The sequence below is a fragment of the Cajanus cajan genome, chromosome 10 (genome assembly GCF_000230855.2).
Source record: "Cajanus cajan strain Asha chromosome 10, NIPB_CcT2T_4, whole genome shotgun sequence".
In the NCBI taxonomy this organism is placed as follows: domain Eukaryota; kingdom Viridiplantae; phylum Streptophyta; class Magnoliopsida; order Fabales; family Fabaceae; genus Cajanus; species Cajanus cajan.
Window position 1 is genome coordinate 1,903,919 of NC_138526.1, and position 19,001 is coordinate 1,922,919.

The following is a 19,001-nucleotide window of genomic DNA, read 5'->3' on the forward strand; positions in this document are numbered from 1 at the left end:
CCACGTCTAATAGTGCGCCCGACATGGTTCTTCCCACGCCCGGCGTGATTCACCCAGGGATTCTCATTTCAAATTGCGCCCGGCGCGACTAACCTCGCGCCCGGCGTGATTTGGCAATGATGGTCTCTGATGAATTCACATCCGGTGCCAAGAACTGCGCCCGGCGCATTTACAACCAGAAACCCTCGAAAACCTTGAAAATTCCTTCCAATCATGAATTCAATCCAAATTAGATGAGTTCGAACCATTATAAAGCATAAACAATATCCAAAAATAACATTTTAAGAAATAAAATCAAGTATTAACCATTAATCCATGGAAATCATGAAGAAACCCCAACGAAAACCCTTTCCCCTCAATCCATCCTTAATCAGGCATAAATCATGGAATTAATATGATATTTCAAACCCATACATACTAGATTAAGTCTCATAAGTACCACCCTTACCTTAGAAACCTCAGAAATGCAAGATTTGGACAAAACTCTCAAATCCCAACTCAAACTCCAATCTCACTTTTCAAGCTTCTAGAGGCTAAATCTCTTAATACTCTAGTTGTGAAGATTGATCTTGGCTTGATAAGCTTCCCAAATGTGTCCTCAGCTTCCCTCCGGACTAGAGCCCCTCTCTCTACTTTCTCTCTCTGGAACTGTCCGTGTCTAACAAATGAGACCCTCCGGTCCTAAGTCCCTATATATAGCCATTTTTTGAAATTTCCAAATTTCACCCTTAGTAACTATTCACCTCAAATATTCTATTCCTTGAAGTATTTCAACTCCCTAAGCTCTAAAACAACCTCAAATTCACTCAGAAAGACCAGATTTATCGTATGTTCCTATCCTTCAATCTCCTACCCATCCTATTCCTTTCCATGCAATACGCACAACTCACCACCATATGAAATACAACATGTATTAACACACAAAAAAACATCACTTTCAGATACATATGCTTGGAATAATGAGTTGCATGCCATAATACTTCACTTAACCAAGATGAGAAGGAAGGTGATCAGTCTTCTTCCCTCTTAGTACCAATTCAGTATAATGGTGTACAATGCATCATTCACCAAATTCATGCACACACATGCCTATATAAACCTCTCAAAACATCAATCTCTCATCTCATACTATAAAATCACTACCATGCTTAAACAACTAATCAAAACCACATCAACATACAACATGCATAGAGGTAAGTACATTTCAAATCCACATCTCCATAATCCAATCCAAATCCATATAAACAACATATACATACATGCATACATACATACATATATATATATAGAGTATATCTAACAAATAGCTCGATATTTTCATGGCGTTACATTCACAAAGTTTCAAAAGTATTTTTTAACAAGTAATTATTGGTCAACCTAAGTATTCTTTGACTTGTCTCTTTAAGCAAATTACTCTAGTATTTTTTAGAAGAAAACCTTTCTAGACTTTATGCACCAAATATTCTTTAAGCATAAAGTCTCTTTAAGTTTTAAGATAATAGATAAAGTTTAAGCTAAGGGTAACTAACCAATATTCATCTTACAAACAAGACATGATACAATAGTTGAGTACAAAAATTGTTTTTATAGAGAGAGTTGAAAGATTTTGAATTGGAGAGAATGTTCTATATTCTCTCTATAAATCTAAGCTTCTTTATATATGTAGCTCTAAAGATGACTGATGCATTTCCTTCAAGTTTTCCTTGTAGGTTTGCTTCATCTTCCTTCCTTGTATGAAGATGTGTTCGTTGGTGTATTTAATGAGAATATTTAATGCATTTCACCATATAATCACTTTTTATTTGATCAAAGATGTGCTTATCAACTTTAAGATAAAAAGGGTAGAAATTGTAGCCTGTGTCAATCGAAAACCACTTTCAGCTAACTTTACATACTTTGATTGTTGTATTTGTAATTTTCCTAACAAAACGGAATCATCATCTTTTAAAGTGGTTCCAAATCCTTAAATAAATTCTTATTCCTTCAATTTGTTTAGGTGTACATTTAAAATAGATGATTGAAATATCATACATAATAAATAATACAACAAACAAATTCATTTAAAGACAAATGATACATTCAGTTTGATGGGTAGACATTCATAAGACTTATCTTTTGTTGATTTTAGACGATAACATGCATTCATTTTATACATTAATCTTTCCATACTTATAAAAATGAATATATTTGTTATCATTAAAATATAGATTTTGAAAAGTCCTAATTTCCCTTTTAATCTAACAATGTTCTATTAAAATTAATAGTGCAGTATTTATAACATTGTATTTTTAAAATTTCCTTTACCTTTTCCCTCTTATGTCCTCACCTAGAAACCTATAGAAACATAAGAAGGATTAAGCTATTGTCTAAATGTTGTCACGTCTCGCTCTAGTTTTTCATGGACCATGACTTTTCTATGAGGAACAATACTCTTCATATAGTGATGGTTTTGATAGTGACCATAAGGAGGAGAAAAAACTGGTGGCTCTGGTTCTATGAAATAGTAAATGTTGGGGGAAGAGGAATGAAAATGAAAATGGGAACATTATTAGAGAGAGAAAAAGAATTTGTTCTTTAGTCACAAATAGTGCACTATCAAATTTGATAGTACAAAACAATCTACTGATACATATTAATAGATTAATCTAAACGACCTATCATACTTATCCACCTTTTACTTTGCTCCAACATTTTAGAAGCCAAAAACGACTTAAGATGAGCATATAGTACCTAGGACTAAAAATGAAAATATTGGACAGAACCCTACATGCACGTGGTTTTAGTTTTTTAAATCACCATCACTAGTGGAAATTAGTATATTACGTCACCTCTTTAATGTCAGACACACTAAAATTTGACATAAAAAAGACGCGGTGGCATTTTTGTAATTTTCGCGAACTTTTTTACGTCAGATCCTACCGGGTCCGACGTAAAATGTCAAATCTACGTCAGATGTATGTTGTTTCCAACGTAGATTTGACATTTTCTGTCGGACCCTACCAGGTCCGACGTAAAAAAAGGACGCAAAATTCAATAAGAGAGTGCGAGGCACACCGCGCGCATTCACTCTTCATCACTTTTCGTTTTTTTCTCTGTAAACTCTCTCCCTCTCCTTTGTTACTGAATCATTTTTTTGTCTTCTGCAGAGTGGGGTGAACTCTTTGTTACTCATTCGCATACTGTTGCAGCTCATTAAGTATGAATCAGGGTTTCGTTAACACCTTTTTGCTTCGCATTGCTATTGTGGTTATCTATTCTATTCGATGTTTTTGAAACTTTTATTGTGCAAAAATAATAAAATCTTAGATTAAAAGATAGTGTTTAAAAGTTAATTTTATAATTCCTTTCGGTCTTTCACCGTTAACAACCATCACGAATAGAAAGATGCTCCCACCTAAACTTCTAAATAATATAGTGATAATTGTTGATCTTCAAGACTCCAAAGATACCCTTCATATTTAATTAATCATATGAGCTACGGGGCAATAGTCTCCAATTTCAAAGCGTTGAGCAACGAAATGTTGTCTTAGGAAGAATGCTTTAGTAAGAAAAGATAAGTTCCTGTATTAATTGGCCCACTGTACTTAGCCTTTGACTGGTAGCTCATTAAAGACTACTTCATTATATTTTTTTTAATAGGCTGCATATATTTCATTAGTTTTAATTATTAGAGGTAATATACTCAAATCATGGTGAAGAGTGAAATTGTTATAAATGATAAAGTTCTTTTTTCAAATATTTAATATAATTCAGAACCACAAAATTTCATACTAAAACTTTTAAATAGAATAATATGATTTAGAATGTTAAACCTAAACTTCTATGTACCTAAAGGTCTAACCCTTTAAATAAGTAAGTATATTGATTTTAAGGCATGATTAAATGGTAAAAGTTTCAACAATAATAATTAATTAGATAGATTGGCTCCGTGTTAAAAATTTTTACTAGCCTAAAATCTCACTTATTAACTAATTAGTTGTTTTTTTTTTTTAAAAAAAAAAAGTTTTGATTTACCTTATATATTGTATGATTAATGAAAAGGCATGATTAATTGTCACAAGTCCTTGCTAGAATACATATGATCGAAGGCCTATCAGCCAAGCACGTGTGCATGTCTTAAATAAAGAAATAAGGCAAGAATCATTAAAAAATAAATAAATTAACTATTAATAAAGCTCAAATGCCTATAGATATGGATATAAACTCCGGGTTTGATTCATTCTTACTATTACTTTCATCTCCTCATATTAAATGTTATGTCCATTTAATAGTTAATACTCACTTATATAAATGTATTCATCAAAGAAAAAGAAATCATGTTAACTATTCCTATACCTCCATTAATTCCATGTGTCACTTATATTTTCATCATCTATAAATCATTTGTTATGATCATTATCTGTAATTATTATGAATCACTTTTATTCAATCACACCTTTACAAAAAAAAAATAATGTTCTAGTAAGCAATCAAATTCTTATACTAGTACAAGCTCTCGAACTTATAATCCATTGCCCAAAAGAATGTCAAAAGTTGTTAGACAATTCATCTAACCAAAACCATGCATTAAAAAGAAATTTTTTCCCAAAGCTCTTCTTCGTTAATTGTTCAGTCATTAAATATGTAATCATTTCTCATTTTCCAAATACTCCACACTAGGGAACACCATACAATCTTCCACATTGATTTCTAATTTATTAGACAAACAATAGGGTTAATGCACAAAATGTTCACGGATGGAGCTAGGTAGAAATGTCGATGAGTACAAATGATGAAGCCTTACTCCTCAAATAAGTCCATCACAATTCAAAGGATCTTTTCTAGAATAATTTGAAGACAGTACAAAGAGTGACGAAGTGGGGGCACTATCAAATGGGTAGTACAAATTATAATATTCAATCTACACATTGAAAAAATTAACATATGATAATTCTCTCTCAACAAAAAAAAAAAAAAAAAAAACAGAACAATTTCATATTTAATCCCCAAGGAGCTGGTTAGGAGCAGTAACCAAACTGAAGAAAGAATATGAAATAAATACAATAATATGAACTTCTAATGGGGAACAAAAAAAACCTTCTGAGCAGATTTTCCTTAATCTTTCCAATATATATATAATTCTCAGCCAGGAATTTACAGCTACCACACAAGGTAATGACAATGTTGTTACCGTCAGAGGTCTTCTGAGCTCAAATATGTTCCAGCAGACCCCTTGAAACGTCTTCTAACAACCCCAAAATCGAAACAAAAAGACTCTCTCAAATATATAGCATAGCGGAGAATGTTCTCCTCTATACACCATGTAAAGCTTTTCAGCGACCTTGAATGCTTGATTTCCATCCCGCAAGTGATGTCAGAAATCCCATCACCTGCAGATACAATACAACATTGGTTAAAGTATGACATCAAAAAACAATATCAATATAAACAATCAAATAAACCAAATGATCCGCATACTATTACATTATGTTCAAATTCACCTCTACAAAATTAGCTTATTATATACTTTATTTTTGACATATCATTATGTAGGATCTCTAGCATTTTGAAGACAGTATCAGATTCAGAGCCTACCCTAATTATTATTCTATAAGATCACTTGCAAATATTTAGTTCAATAAACTTGACGCTGCAATCTTAGTGTCAGAGGAATGTTAGAAATCCTACATAGACTAGTGAAGACTAAAATAAACCAGTTTTTCAGGGATTGAGTTAAACTAAACTTAGATTCTTAAAATAAAAAAAGTAAGGCCAGGGAGTGCTTTATTTTCTTAAATGGACTAGTTCATCTAATTAGATTCAGATTCAGTTAAAAAAACAAAAAAACATACAAATTACAAACTATATTAAAATCAAGAGAATTACCTCTGAGGGATCACGAAGAGAGTAAACTGCGTTGGTTTCTTTTGGGACGGGGGACACTAAGATGCCACAACCTTTATTAACTTCTCTCAAAGCCTGTAACAGTCCGTTTGATATCAGTATTAAGGAAATCTACAAAGAGGGCAATTTGAGGCATGACATCATAACAAGCTATGTATTATTACCTTAAATGCATCTTCATCTGTTCTATCATCTCCAACATATATTGCTAGCACGTCATCACAATTGTTAAGTCCTAAATAAATAAAGATGTCTTGTGTCATATACTGCATAACAAAATTAAGATCTTCAAAGAAAGCGACCATTAAATAAAAACAACGAACTCACCAAGTGACTCAAGTAGAAATGTGACAGCTTTTCCCTTATCCCAGTCGATCACTGGCCGGACCTCTAAAACCTGAAAGTTAGTGAACATAGATTATTAAAAAGTACTTTAAGAGTTATGTTCTCTTAAAAATGAGTAAAATTTTTGGGCCTTGAAATGGTACCTTCCGCCCATGAGTTAAACGCAAACGTGGGTAATCCTTCAGAACATCATATACACGTTGTCCCACAATACTCCAATTCTGTACATTAAATGAAACAAATTAAGGGGAAGTAAATACATACAATCATGATAAAATATGAAATAAGTTAGTTAAAAGATGGTGCCATCTTGGGAAGAAAGACTCTCCATTCTTATGCTAATGAATAGGCATCAGAAAAGAAGTGAATACCTCTTGATCTACATTGCGGTAATGCACAGACGCACAAAATTTATTGTTCTCAACTAATGCTCCTTCAATGTCTTTTGTACACTCCTTGAGCAACTCAAGTACCTGCACAAACATTAGTTGATCAGCATACAACTTTCCGATACAGAAAAAAAGATTGAAAACTGTTTCATTGTATTGTATTTTTCAAATATACATGCCTCTTCAATCATGGGGAGGAATTCAGCAGCAGGTTGGAATAAATTGACTTCAATACCCTGTAATTTCAAAAGATTATAAATCAAAATTGAGGCACATTAAGTCATCTTTGGACAAACTTTTCCATAAGCACTTCTAGAAGAAGAACAAATAAAATAAGTTCTCATAAGTTAAAATTAACTTCTCCACAAGTTAAAAATTAACTTTTAAGGGAGATAATATCAGAAAGTTTCTAAGAATTAAGTTATACAAAAGTTACTTTTAGTTTCCAAAAATTTATCAACACATACCCTCGGACATATATTCACAAACATATGTCACTTAAAAGCATTGAAACTAGTACCTGTTTGTCAGCAGAACTAATGCACTCAGGGTGATTATCAGAATTAGATTGTCTACGAGGACAAATAATGTCCATCCCATGACTACCAGCATAATAGAGCTCTCTTACTCCAACAAATTCACAAACCTGATCCAATAGGGTATATAATAAAGGTTAAAATCAAAGTCAAAAATGATGATCAACAAGGAAACTTGTTATTTGCAGGTGAGTAATGCAATTCTTCAACTACCTTGTCGCGCCTTCTTCCACTAATTATTGCCGTTGTAAAACATTCTGCGACATTTTTAACAGCAGCACGCATCTGCAGAAAGTTCCAGGATAATTAAGAATCGGCAAAAATAATAACATGAGAAGAAAAACATCAAATTGAAAATCTGGACACTAAATCAAAAGAGAACATTACATAATAAATAGTACATACATTGTCTGACATGAAAGCGCAGTCAGGATTGTCCACAATGGGTGAAAGAGTCCCATCATAATCCAGAAACAATACTATTCTCTTCCCCTTAGCACAGTTTGCAATTTGATCAAACGATGCAAGTGCTGATGGAAACTTAAGCTGTGAAGTGGCAACAGGAAATTTGATAAACATAACATCCAAAATTATTGAACACAAGAGATTACTGAGAGGAAAGTATGTTATACCAGCCAGGAATTATAAGCAGCATCAGATGATCCAATCCCATGACTAACATCCTTGGATACTTTATTGTGAGTAGGAGAAGATGATTTCATGGCATCAAGCCAACCGTTAGAACGAACATCTTCAAGAATTCCTGTCTTCTTCCTTGGAATTGCCAGCAAGGGACCATGGGGAAAGGTTGCCCCTTTAGAAGAGTAAGAAGGTGACAAACCTGAAGGCACACCAAGCCTTGACCTTGTTAAGGGTGTGGTATCAGTAAGGACAGGAGTAAGATTTGTCTTCAAGTCCATTGGATCCAGGTCTATCCACAATTTCAAGTGAAGCAAGCAACAATGTAAGACCTTTAAGGAGTATTCAGAACAAATTGAACTAGTGTCTATCAAACTTCCACTTCACCCAACTCTTTTTCTGTCAATGGTTTTGAGGTAGCAGCTTATCAACAACTGAGTTCCTAAGGAAAAAATGATCATGCAATTAATTAATTTGAAACTCTGAATTCATTGAATATCATCAAGTGACCATAAACTGCTAAAGGCAAATAAACAAACAAAAGAGCAAGCAAAAATAGTTGTATGATTAGAATTTCACATAACTTTATGCCCAGAATTTCTTAACGTCACTCTGACTCACCATGGTGGTCCTGTTACAGACTCAAAATGACCATCATGACACAAACATGAACATAACCAATGTGGACTTGTCTTTTCAACGAAAAACACTCAAAAACAACAATCTAAGAGTGGCTAGTCGAGCATGCATAGCTGTCAACTTCACAATCTGACCCTTTTTATCCCTTCTATTTATTTATTATTTTTACCTTCCCTGATCCTACTCTTCTAAAGTGAGTAAATAGGAAGAATGAAGTAATATCAGAAAATCAATAGTCCATATTAAATATTTTCTCATCAACCACTAACATTATTTACTTTACTACTTTACTACTTTACCCTTATTCACTCTAGCTTAGAGACATCAAATCTCAGAAAAAGCTTCTGCACGTTTCTTTCGTTACTATGACTTTAGAGAAATAAATGGTACTTTCCATTAAATGTATATCATGTCCATTTTATTTATTTTTCTCAAAATCTTAATAATGGTGGAAGTGGAGAAGAAAAGAAATAGAAAGGACGTTGATCCCCAAATCCCCTGCTAGACAGTACATGATCACAATGAGAAGAAGCAATTATTAGACCAAAAACACGATCCCAAAGACAAGAAGCAATTATTAGAACAAAACGCCGAGGAATCGAGCGTGAAAAAAAGAAGAAGAAGAAAGAGATAACATATTTAGCAACGTGATTAAAATTTAAACAGTAGTAAAAGGCAGACAAACCAGAATCACTTGTCGACAAAAACTGAATCAATCAATCATTCATGCAGAGACCGCTCTAAAGAAAACAACGATGCACTCATGAAAGAAAAACGAAACGTTTTTTTCGCAAATAAATAAATAAAACCAGGTCAAAAAAGTTCAATATTAAAATCCAATAATAAGTTTCAAAACAGAAGGCAGCACGAAAGAAAGATTCCCTTGTCAAAACTGTTACCGAACCATTGAATGTCAACACATTTACGCAATCCCCATTAAATAATACTAATAATCAAACGGTCAAAACTCAGAATCTCAATTTGACTAGCAGGGAGAAGACGCACGCACGAGGCAAAAGCACCTAATCCCTCACGCTAAAGAACATACTAACGGGGAATCCTAAACCTCAATATGAACGCAAAAAGTCCTCTCAGCTTTCATCACGTCTATTTATTAAGTGTGTCTTCTAGAAATCATTGAGTCTGAAAGAGACAATCCATAGTCTAACAGTTCATAATTTCTCAATAGTTCTTAAAAAAAGAAGATATGAGCTTAATTCAACCTTAAAAAACTGACTTATAAAATAATGATTATTCTCCATTTATATATGCATCTTATTCCGTTAACAAGGATTTCTTACACACACCTTCACACCGAGGATCAAACATTTTTGGGGTGAAGTTTGCAAAAGTTTACATGACTAGACATCTGCTAGTGGACCAATAACAATTCAATAACAAGGTGACCTGATAAGTCCAACAACACTCGTTACATAAAGGGAGTCAAGTCTAAGAGACATGAATAGTTGTTCAGTCATACAATTTATAACACAACCCTTCAAACATCAAATATGAGCACTTACTTGGTTTGGATGATGGACAAAACTAGGATACATTATTTATGATATAGCCAATGTTGTTCTAATGTTGTTCAATCAAAATTAGAGTTTCACCTCATTAATATATATCGAAATCAAATAAAATATTTTATTATGTTTAGTGTGGTGAGATAAAACTCCAATTCTAATTAAATATTAGCTTCAACAAAACCTATAGAATTTCATGTATGTTAGACAGTCCACCAACAAACAAGTTCCAAGGAAGAATGAAGTGGGAGATTCAGATCACAATGCAAGTTGCAAATTAACAGTCTTCAAACAAACAAACAAACACAAAACCATGTAAGAAAAAAAAAAAAAAAAAAAAGAATGCTGGGTCATGGGTGCAAAATTGGAGGAGTTTCCTTTTGCAGTAATTTCCTAGTTACAAGAAAGCAAGAGAGAGAGAGAGAGGGAATGTGCACGTGAGGGAGCAGATAGATACCGTACTCGCTTGAAACTAAAGCTCTGAGAATGGAAAGGAAAATGTTGCAGTGTGAGAAGGCGCAGAGAATGGTGACAGTGGGAAGGGCAATGGAGGGAGTATTTATGCGCGTCGGTCCTCACCTAACGTGCGTTACAGACTACATAGGCGCGGTCGTTGAATAAGGAAACCACTCGCAATTAAAATATTTTGTCATGTTTTTTTCCTATCTTCACTTCGCTTCGCGGGGGGAGCGCGTGAGGGGCACGACGCTTTGTGGTTGCGCTGTGGCGCGTGCCAAGTGGGGCTGCGCGTGGGAGAGGCTTTGAGGGTGAGAAAGGAACGCTACTCCAGTCTAAAAGGACTTAAAATATGTATTACAACTAAGAAGGTGAAAGGAAAGTAACACGTGAGATATCAAATGTGAAATGTTCGCATCTAGCTTCTAGACAAGTGGAGAGTTTAGGTAAAAATTAAATATATGTGTTTAGGTTTTCGTTTGGTCTCTATTACGGTCACACTCTCGATAAGTACTTTAAAGAGTGGAATAGCTGATTCCAAGATTTAACGCGCGGCTGTATATGCAAGGCAAGATTCAAATCTCTAATCTTGCTTCAACGTAGATCAATTCCTATCGCTGAACCACATGTTTAAGTTTCTGAGTCTTTCTCTTATTGCTATATGGAATTACTTAGCATGATGAAACAAAACATGATAACTGCATAATCCCCAAATCTCTAGCACACACGACACACGATGTGACCTGCTTCTCCTCTAATATGTTACATCTCAAACTAATACTAAAATACAGTAATTATATTTAATAAACTTGGACTCATGAGCAAAAGAATTTAGATTACTTTTTTTTTTTGGATTCTTTTTTACTGAATAAATGACTTTAATAAAATAAAGGAAAGATCATTAACGAATGCTAAAAACAGCTTTTACAAAACCCTCTATAAATGGAACAAAATCAAGATAAAAACTAACCAAAACATGTTTCCAATAAAGCCATCATTATTAAAACTCAACTTTGCTATCACCATATAAATTACATATAAATATGAGGTAATCTATGGACACATAAACCAGATCATCACATATTAAAGATCTTCTCAATTCACTTAATTAAAAAGAAGATCTATTAAGAACCAATCGAGCTATTATAGAATTGTTTTATGTTATCGTCTTATTTGTATGATTTTAAAAATAATTCTTTATTAAAAAAATGATTGAGTTTATTATTATTAAAACATATATTTTTGAAGGATTTAAGATTATCTTTTGATCTAACAATCTTTCCCTTTTATGAGGACAAATACACTTTTGAAAAAGCATAGTTTTATGCGCCTAAGATTTAGTCGAATTCTATTAAAAAATGAATATATGACCATACAAAGCATGTCAAACATTACCATATCAATGCATATAACTTATCTAATTAGTGCATATATGATAAAAATCATGTAGTGCATACACTAAGAGTGTTTTTAAGATAGAGATGTTTCCCTTAAGATGGAGCAAAGTTTTAAAGTAGTCAACATAAAAAATAAAACATAAAATCTTTAAAATCTCCTTATTTTTTTCATGATCATGCTTATTATGTTTACTCTTCCTTTTGACACTAGCAAAAACTACGATAAGAGAAACTAGTCCAAAGAAAAGTCTTCGTTGTTAGAATTAAGGTCCTAACAGAACTTGTTGAGCAACTTTTGATAACGACGATTAGAGCAAAATTGTTAGCAAATGAACTTGTGAAGGACGTGACTAGTGTAGTGACCATATATCATCTTCAGCTTTGAGATAGTCTCTAGTACTTCAAGGGTTTTAGTAGAGGAAGATGGTTGCTCTTCTTCCTGGAGGGAGAAGTAACAATAAACACAGTGTGTTTGTACATAAAGCAAATATTTACATGTAAATAAAGAATAAAATGAAAATCAAAAGGGGATGGAAAAATAAAGTGATGACATGATTGGTAGCGAGCATAAGGCTTGGTGGTAGGTGAAATTGATGATTGTAGAACGCATCATTCCATGGTGATGATATGGTAATATTTGTTCACTTTAGAGACTCTAGACCGATGAACTTTGACATAATGCAAATTTCTTATGTTTCAAAAAAAAAAACTAAGAATAATTGTAATTAAATTCTTCACGTTTTATACTTTTGTAATTTAGTTCCTTGGGTTAAAAATTCATTTATAGTCCATGAAACTTAATTAAATATTTTTTTATATCTTCATATTTAAACAATCACATCAGATTATTATCTCATATCACATTCATGTATATCAAGTTTTAATACCCATGAAAATTCTCTCATAATCTCTTTAGTAATAAGAATTACGAAATAATAAAAAAAATTAGTGGGTAAAAATTAAAATCTAATACGCATGAATGATGATATGAAATAATAATCTAATGCATCTATCAAGATATGAGAATATAAAAAATATTTTGTGAAATATCACATATCCTAAACAATTCCCTAGTCCTAAGGACTAATTTCAAAAAAGAAAAAGATGAAAAATCCAATTATAATTATTTTTTAGCTTAAGAATCTAATTGAAATTTTTTTAAAAAATTCATATTTAAAATTTAAAATTTCAAATGATGTATTAAGCTTTTATTAAATAGCTTTATAAATTTCAAACATATACAACCATAAATAACAAGTAATAGTTGCATAATAAACAGTTATGAAAGGGGAAATAATTTGATTTTAAAATATGAATATGTCAATTTGTTTATTTGTTTAATGTGTAAACCTCAACTGTACAAAAGATACTGGCCACTGGCCAGACTCAATGTCCTGTCACCTAAATTGAAGCACATGGCTTTATTGATCTTAGTTAAGACTTAAGATATACTACCTTAATCAAAGGGTACATGGTAGTCATTACATTCTGTCGCCATTTGTGAACAGAGACATGTTAAGTCAAATTACAATGAATCGTGCACGATTTGTTTATATATTTTCTTAATTTTTAGGATTTGTGTTAGCATGTGAAAGAGTAGATTCAGCATCCCAAAAAGATTGTAAGTAGAGATGCGTGTTGTCTTTAATACCAGAAAAGCTAAGAAAAATGTGTCATATTACATTTTTCGAAGACAAATTTAGGTGCCGGCGAAATACATCCCTTAAAGGACTTTCAATTGGACCTTCAACCCCTGCTAAAAGCTCTTGTAACCGCAGCAAGAATTAAAGGGTGTATTAGGTTCGGCATAAAACCTTTTTAACATTTAAAAAAATCATGTAAATTTTAAAATATTTTGTAAAAAAATTAATATTTCTTTTTAAAAAATTTGTAGGAATGTAATAATTTTTAAGATTTTTTTTTAAATTTTAAATCAAAATTTTATAATATAATTTTAATGGATTTGTATTTAATGAATTTATAAGATTTGAAAAAAAATTATTAAATTTTGAAGGACAATATAAATTTTTAAAATAAGACAATTAATAAAAAAAAAAACATAAATAACAAGGTTTGAATAAAAAATTAAAAATTAATAATTTTTTTATCTTTTAATAAATATTTAGTTTTGGTTTTATGTATTCTCTTAAGTAATATTTCTTTACATACAACTTTCTATGCATTTATATTTTCTCATTCATACAATTGAATTTGAAAAGTATGTTCAAATTTATGATATTCATTAGTTAATAGAATTGTCAAAATATATTTTTAATATATGTCTAAAATTTTGATATTTCAATATTAAAGTTTATTGAAAATATACATGTGTTAAATTTTAATAATTAAGAAATTTAACAATATATAATATTTAATAATTCAAAAATAATTTAAAATATTTAATAATTAAAAATAAATATTGATAAATTATACATCAGTATTCATAAATAGAAATGTAACATAAAATATTGATAGATAAAAATATCTTAGATCAAATTTCAATGATCTAACCCGTTAAATTATAAGTTTTTAATGTATATATTAAGTTTGTAAATTTTAAAAAATAAAATTAAAATTACACGATACTTCGTTATATAGATTTAAATCAAAGTATAAAATATTTTTATGATTAATGAAGTATTAAATATTATTCAACTTTTTAAAATTTTGAAGATTATCTATATATTAGAAACTTTTAATTTAATAGTTTAATTGTTGAAATTTAATATAGAAGATAAGTTATCGAGTGAATTAAGAGTTATTCTTGGAGTATATATATATATATATATATATATATATATATATATATATATATATGTATGTGTGTATGTATGTATGTATGTATGTATGTATATATATAATTTGCTAATTTACCCTCACTTGTTTTTTAGAGAGTAAATTAGATAGTTATATCTAGATCCATTTTAAAAAGTATTGTAATTATAACTTATTAATGTTCTCCTTGTAAAATTAAGTGGGTTTATGTTAGCAAATCCGATAAACATTTGTTAACTTATATCTACTTGTATTTTTAGAAGGAGTAAGTTAGTTAGCAAATTATACTTATGTGCATTTTAAAAAAGTTGTAGATGATGCTTGCTAACGTACCCTTCTAAAAAACAAGTGAATGTAAGTTAGTAAAGCATACACACACATAAAAACTCACACACGTGCACATACACATATACAAGAAGGATACGTTGATATTAAATGTAAGTCTAAACACTTATATCAAATCTTATTCTTTTAATTTTATAATTATAACTTGTTAATGTTGTCCTTCTAAAAAAAAATGTGTGTTTGCATTAACAAACCTCAAATATTTGTTAACTTATATCCACTTGTTTTAAAAATGAGTAAGTTAACAAATTACACTTGTGTATTTTGAAAAAATTGTAGATATAACTTGCTAACTTACACTTCTAAAGAAATAAGTGGATGTAAGCAAGTAAATCATACACACATACAAACAAACACACATACACATACATAGAGATTCATTGATGTTAACTATAAATTTAAACACTTACACAAAATCTTATCCCTTTAATTTAAATTTTTGTATAATCAATTTTAACTAATCAAACCATTCAATCATGATACTATATATATATATATATATATATATATATATATATATATATATATATATAACATGATGAAAAGATTTCATCAATTAAATTATATTATAAAAAAGTTATTAAATACATAAGATTTGACATAATTTTTAGACTTAGTTGGTTTAATTACGAATTATATATTTATTAATTAGAATGAAAATAAGAAGAAAAAGAACTTCACGTATGAAGATTGACAATTTTTCTTGTGCACCATTTATAGGTGACTATATTGGCTATATACAATGGACCAATTACTCACAAGCTTATGCTTAACCTGCAAGACACGAAAGACCAATATGGAAAGTCTATTCTCAACTTATATTTTTTAGTTCTCCAATGTTTGTTTCTTTTTTATGGAAATCACGTTATTGTCCATACCTCATACTAAGAAGTTTCTTCTTGACTTTCTCTCAATTGTCTAGAGCTCAGTCTTAAAAAATTAAAATTGTATGAACGGTATTCTAAGTTTCAACTTTTTTGTCTTTAATATTGTTATTATAATTTTTATTGTTATTAAATTTTACTTTCGATTTTTCTGATTTTATTAATTTACCTTTTTGATTTTCTATTTTAAATTATAGACATTTGATTCCTTAATTTTAAAGAAGAATATAGTTTTGATCTTAATATTAGTTTGGCTTATGTTAATCGTTGAATTTAATGTTAATTAATGATGCTGTCATCACTTATATATGTTACGTGGAAAACATTATTTAGTTTAAATTGATGTTTTAAATAGATGGTTTTAATGGGTTCTTATACATAAGAACCATTTCTTGCAAACTTTAGCATTAAAGCATTTTGACTTGAATAATATGGTGTATGAACAGTTATTGTATATACAAATTCTTAAAATTAAGTTCTTAGTCAAATTTATTAAAACATTTTAACAAGATAATTCAAAATAAAAATATAAAAATTTTGAATCTATAAAAAAAGTGAATTAAGTTCTTCTATTAGAATAAAAATTAGATACAATTCTTAAATCCTATTTCACATTCACTAATAGAAAATTGCATTAAGTTTTAAAATAAGTCTTGTTTTTCACCAAATTATAAAATAAGTGTATAATTGAAATTTGAAGGTGCTCTTAATGTAGTTGAAAGGAAGGCTACTCCAAATTCATGCCAATCAAACTCTAATTTTCACTCTGGTTATAATTAATATGTAATAACATATATTTTCCATGGATTGTGTGACAGTTAAACAAATCAGAATTTCAAAATAATAGTTATTAAATCAGTGAAGTCCAAAAACGTTTTCATCACTAAATATATAAATAATATATATGACTTTTATACGTGGTAGTAGTATATTGTTTAGTATATTCGATATACGCTTCCACCTCATGCTTGCGTAAGTTTCATTAATTCTCAATTAATAAAAAAATGATGATAATTATTTTTTCTTTTGAGGGTCATTTAAATTACTTATTTTTTCATGTCATCTATACTTATTTTAAAAAATAAAACATGTTACATATTTATATATTTAAATATAAACATATTTAATAGTAAAAAACTATAAAGTTAAGATTTTTATCATATTTAGTGGGATAAATGATATAATTTTGAACTCTTGTTATTTAAGATTTTGTAAGATAAAATGATTTTTTTTAGATATACAATTTTATCAACTTTTGAAAATCCACTAAAAATTGTTAATATATTTTTAAATATCTCACAATCAAGGACGGAAATAAATAACATATTATCATCATTAAGCTGGATTGGGCATATAAATATATATAATTAACAAATGCGTGATAATATATAGTTAAGTTATCTCCCGCATGATAAGCGTGAAAAGTTAGTTAGAAATTAGAATCCCAAACACCAATGGTTAAGTTAAATAAATGTTATATTGTCATACTTGCAATGGAGAAATAAATATTCTCAAAATAATAATAAAATAATCTTATACGGATCCCTAGTCTATTTTTAAAGTGGATTTGTTGATAGGCAAATATATATAATCAAAATTATTGGACAAGTCGGAATTACTCCATTTACACGTATAATAATAATTAATAATAGACAAGTTAAAAATTAAGTGTTCAAAAGAGTGTGACATTTATCTTAAAAGTATTCATTAAAAAATTAAGGATGCATCTATTTCAAAGTATTATATATATATATATATATATATATATATATATAATAACTTCAAATATTTTCATTAGGATATTACTTTTTCACTTCTTATAATGTGAATAAAATTTGTTAAAGCATACTCTCTCACACTAATAACTAGTTATTTTGAATATAAAATTTATAAAAATTAGACATCTATGTGTAATATGATAAAAATTCAATAAAAAATATGATATTATCTTAAGAAAGTGATTTAAGAGTCTAACTTAATCTTATAAAATTAGTTTATAAAGTAAGAATTTTTCTCAAATTTATATACACTAATTTAACCATATTACTAAATTATTTTTATATTTTCAAAAAAGAAGATATGCCATTAAACAAATATTGGCTAAAATCATAGGTTTTTATTAAAATTATTATTATTGTTATAGTTTATCATAATTATTAATGTACTTATTACAAAATTTTTAACAAAGTCTACGAGATTCGAACAAAAATTTATCCTACATCTGACCCAAACATAACTAGCTTTTATGAAATATACATGCGATCTCATAATATATTCTACATAAAAATTAAACTGATAAAAGAAATTTACTATTAGTTTATTAACCAGAATAGTGGCTTGTAAGATCCTATAAGTAATATATATGCATGCATCCACCTCAAGCTTGCGTGTTCCGCATTGACCATATATTATACAACCGTAAGTTTGACTAAAGTCGTTGTCCTCCCCATAGACAAAACTACGTTTTCATTCCACACAAAAAGCCAACAAGTTTCGTGAAAAAAGAAAAAGAAAAGAATTGATGAGGAAGTTGAAGTTAGGCATGGGGAGTGGAAAGTGACTCATATAATATTGACAACACTTGGGTACATTACTATAATTTGTTACACTATATGGTTCTCCGATCAATATCAAAACTATATCTTGTTATTATACATTGATGTATATTATTCAAAATTTGATGAGAGAATAAGATGAATAATATTTATAAAATTAGACCTAAACTTTTTATCTTTAATCAAGTGTGGAGGTGTGGCAGGCTTTTTCAAGTTTTCTAGCGGTTAAGGAAAGGCACGTTAAGAGTGGGTATCCTAGCTGGTGCCACGATTCCATGAATTTGGAGGAGAAAGGAGCAGTCTCTTGGTCAAATATGGTGACAATAAAACACAAACAATGGTGACACTGCATTTGTCTGCTTTTCTTTGGAGATGCCTATAGTTTCGTATAAGACCATGGAACATGATCGTCAAAGTGGTCCACAGTAAAATAGTTAATTCACCGGTAATTAAATTATTAATTTATCGAATAAATTGCATACACATTTCATAAAGTTTAATAAAATTATACATTTCTTACTTTGCTACTCCTATATTAATTAATTCTTTAATGGGTTAAACAATATTATTCTGACAACTCCCAGACATTACATTAAGTAAGGGAGTTATTGCGGATGTTAAAAAAGTAAGAT

At 29.8% G+C, this 19,001-nt stretch overlaps 1 protein-coding gene across 3 annotated transcripts; it reads right to left on the bottom strand.

Moving 5' to 3' along the window:
- Window positions 1–4,791: 4,791 nt before the first annotated feature.
- On the bottom strand, window positions 4,792–10,572 carry LOC109818033 (trehalose-phosphate phosphatase A). Of its 3 annotated transcripts, none has more exons than XM_020383417.3 (12): window positions 10,420–10,572; window positions 7,786–8,234; window positions 7,559–7,699; window positions 7,367–7,438; window positions 7,138–7,263; window positions 6,797–6,853; window positions 6,600–6,701; window positions 6,372–6,449; window positions 6,211–6,280; window positions 6,048–6,118; window positions 5,866–5,958; window positions 4,792–5,369 (listed from the first exon to the last, which is right to left on the bottom strand). In XM_020383417.3, exons 2-12 carry the CDS (start codon window positions 8,071–8,073, stop codon window positions 5,313–5,315), a joined length of 1,155 nt encoding a protein of 384 aa, XP_020239006.1. In that variant the 5' UTR covers window positions 8,074–8,234; window positions 10,420–10,572; the 3' UTR covers window positions 4,792–5,312. The 3 variants fall into 3 exon arrangements, with proteins under 3 accessions (XP_020239006.1, XP_020239005.1, XP_020239007.1); XM_020383416.3 differs by having other exon boundaries at window positions 10,415–10,572; XM_020383418.3 differs by lacking the exon at window positions 10,420–10,572 and adding an exon at window positions 9,117–9,347.
- Between the last annotated feature and the right edge of the window lie 8,429 nt (window positions 10,573–19,001).

Bases quoted from the DNA above. Each gene is read 5' to 3' on its own strand.
- LOC109818033 (XM_020383417.3), bottom strand. From the start codon at position 8,073: ATGGACTTGAAGACAAATCTTACTCCTGTCCTTACTGATACCACACCC. The intron at 7,700-7,785 runs GTATAACATACT...GCCACTTCACAG, and splicing joins CTGCTTATAATTCCTGGCTG to CTTAAGTTTCCATCAGCACT. The intron at 6,854-7,137 runs GTACTAGTTTCA...TTGAAATTACAG, and splicing joins TTAGTTCTGCTGACAAACAG to GGTATTGAAGTCAATTTATT.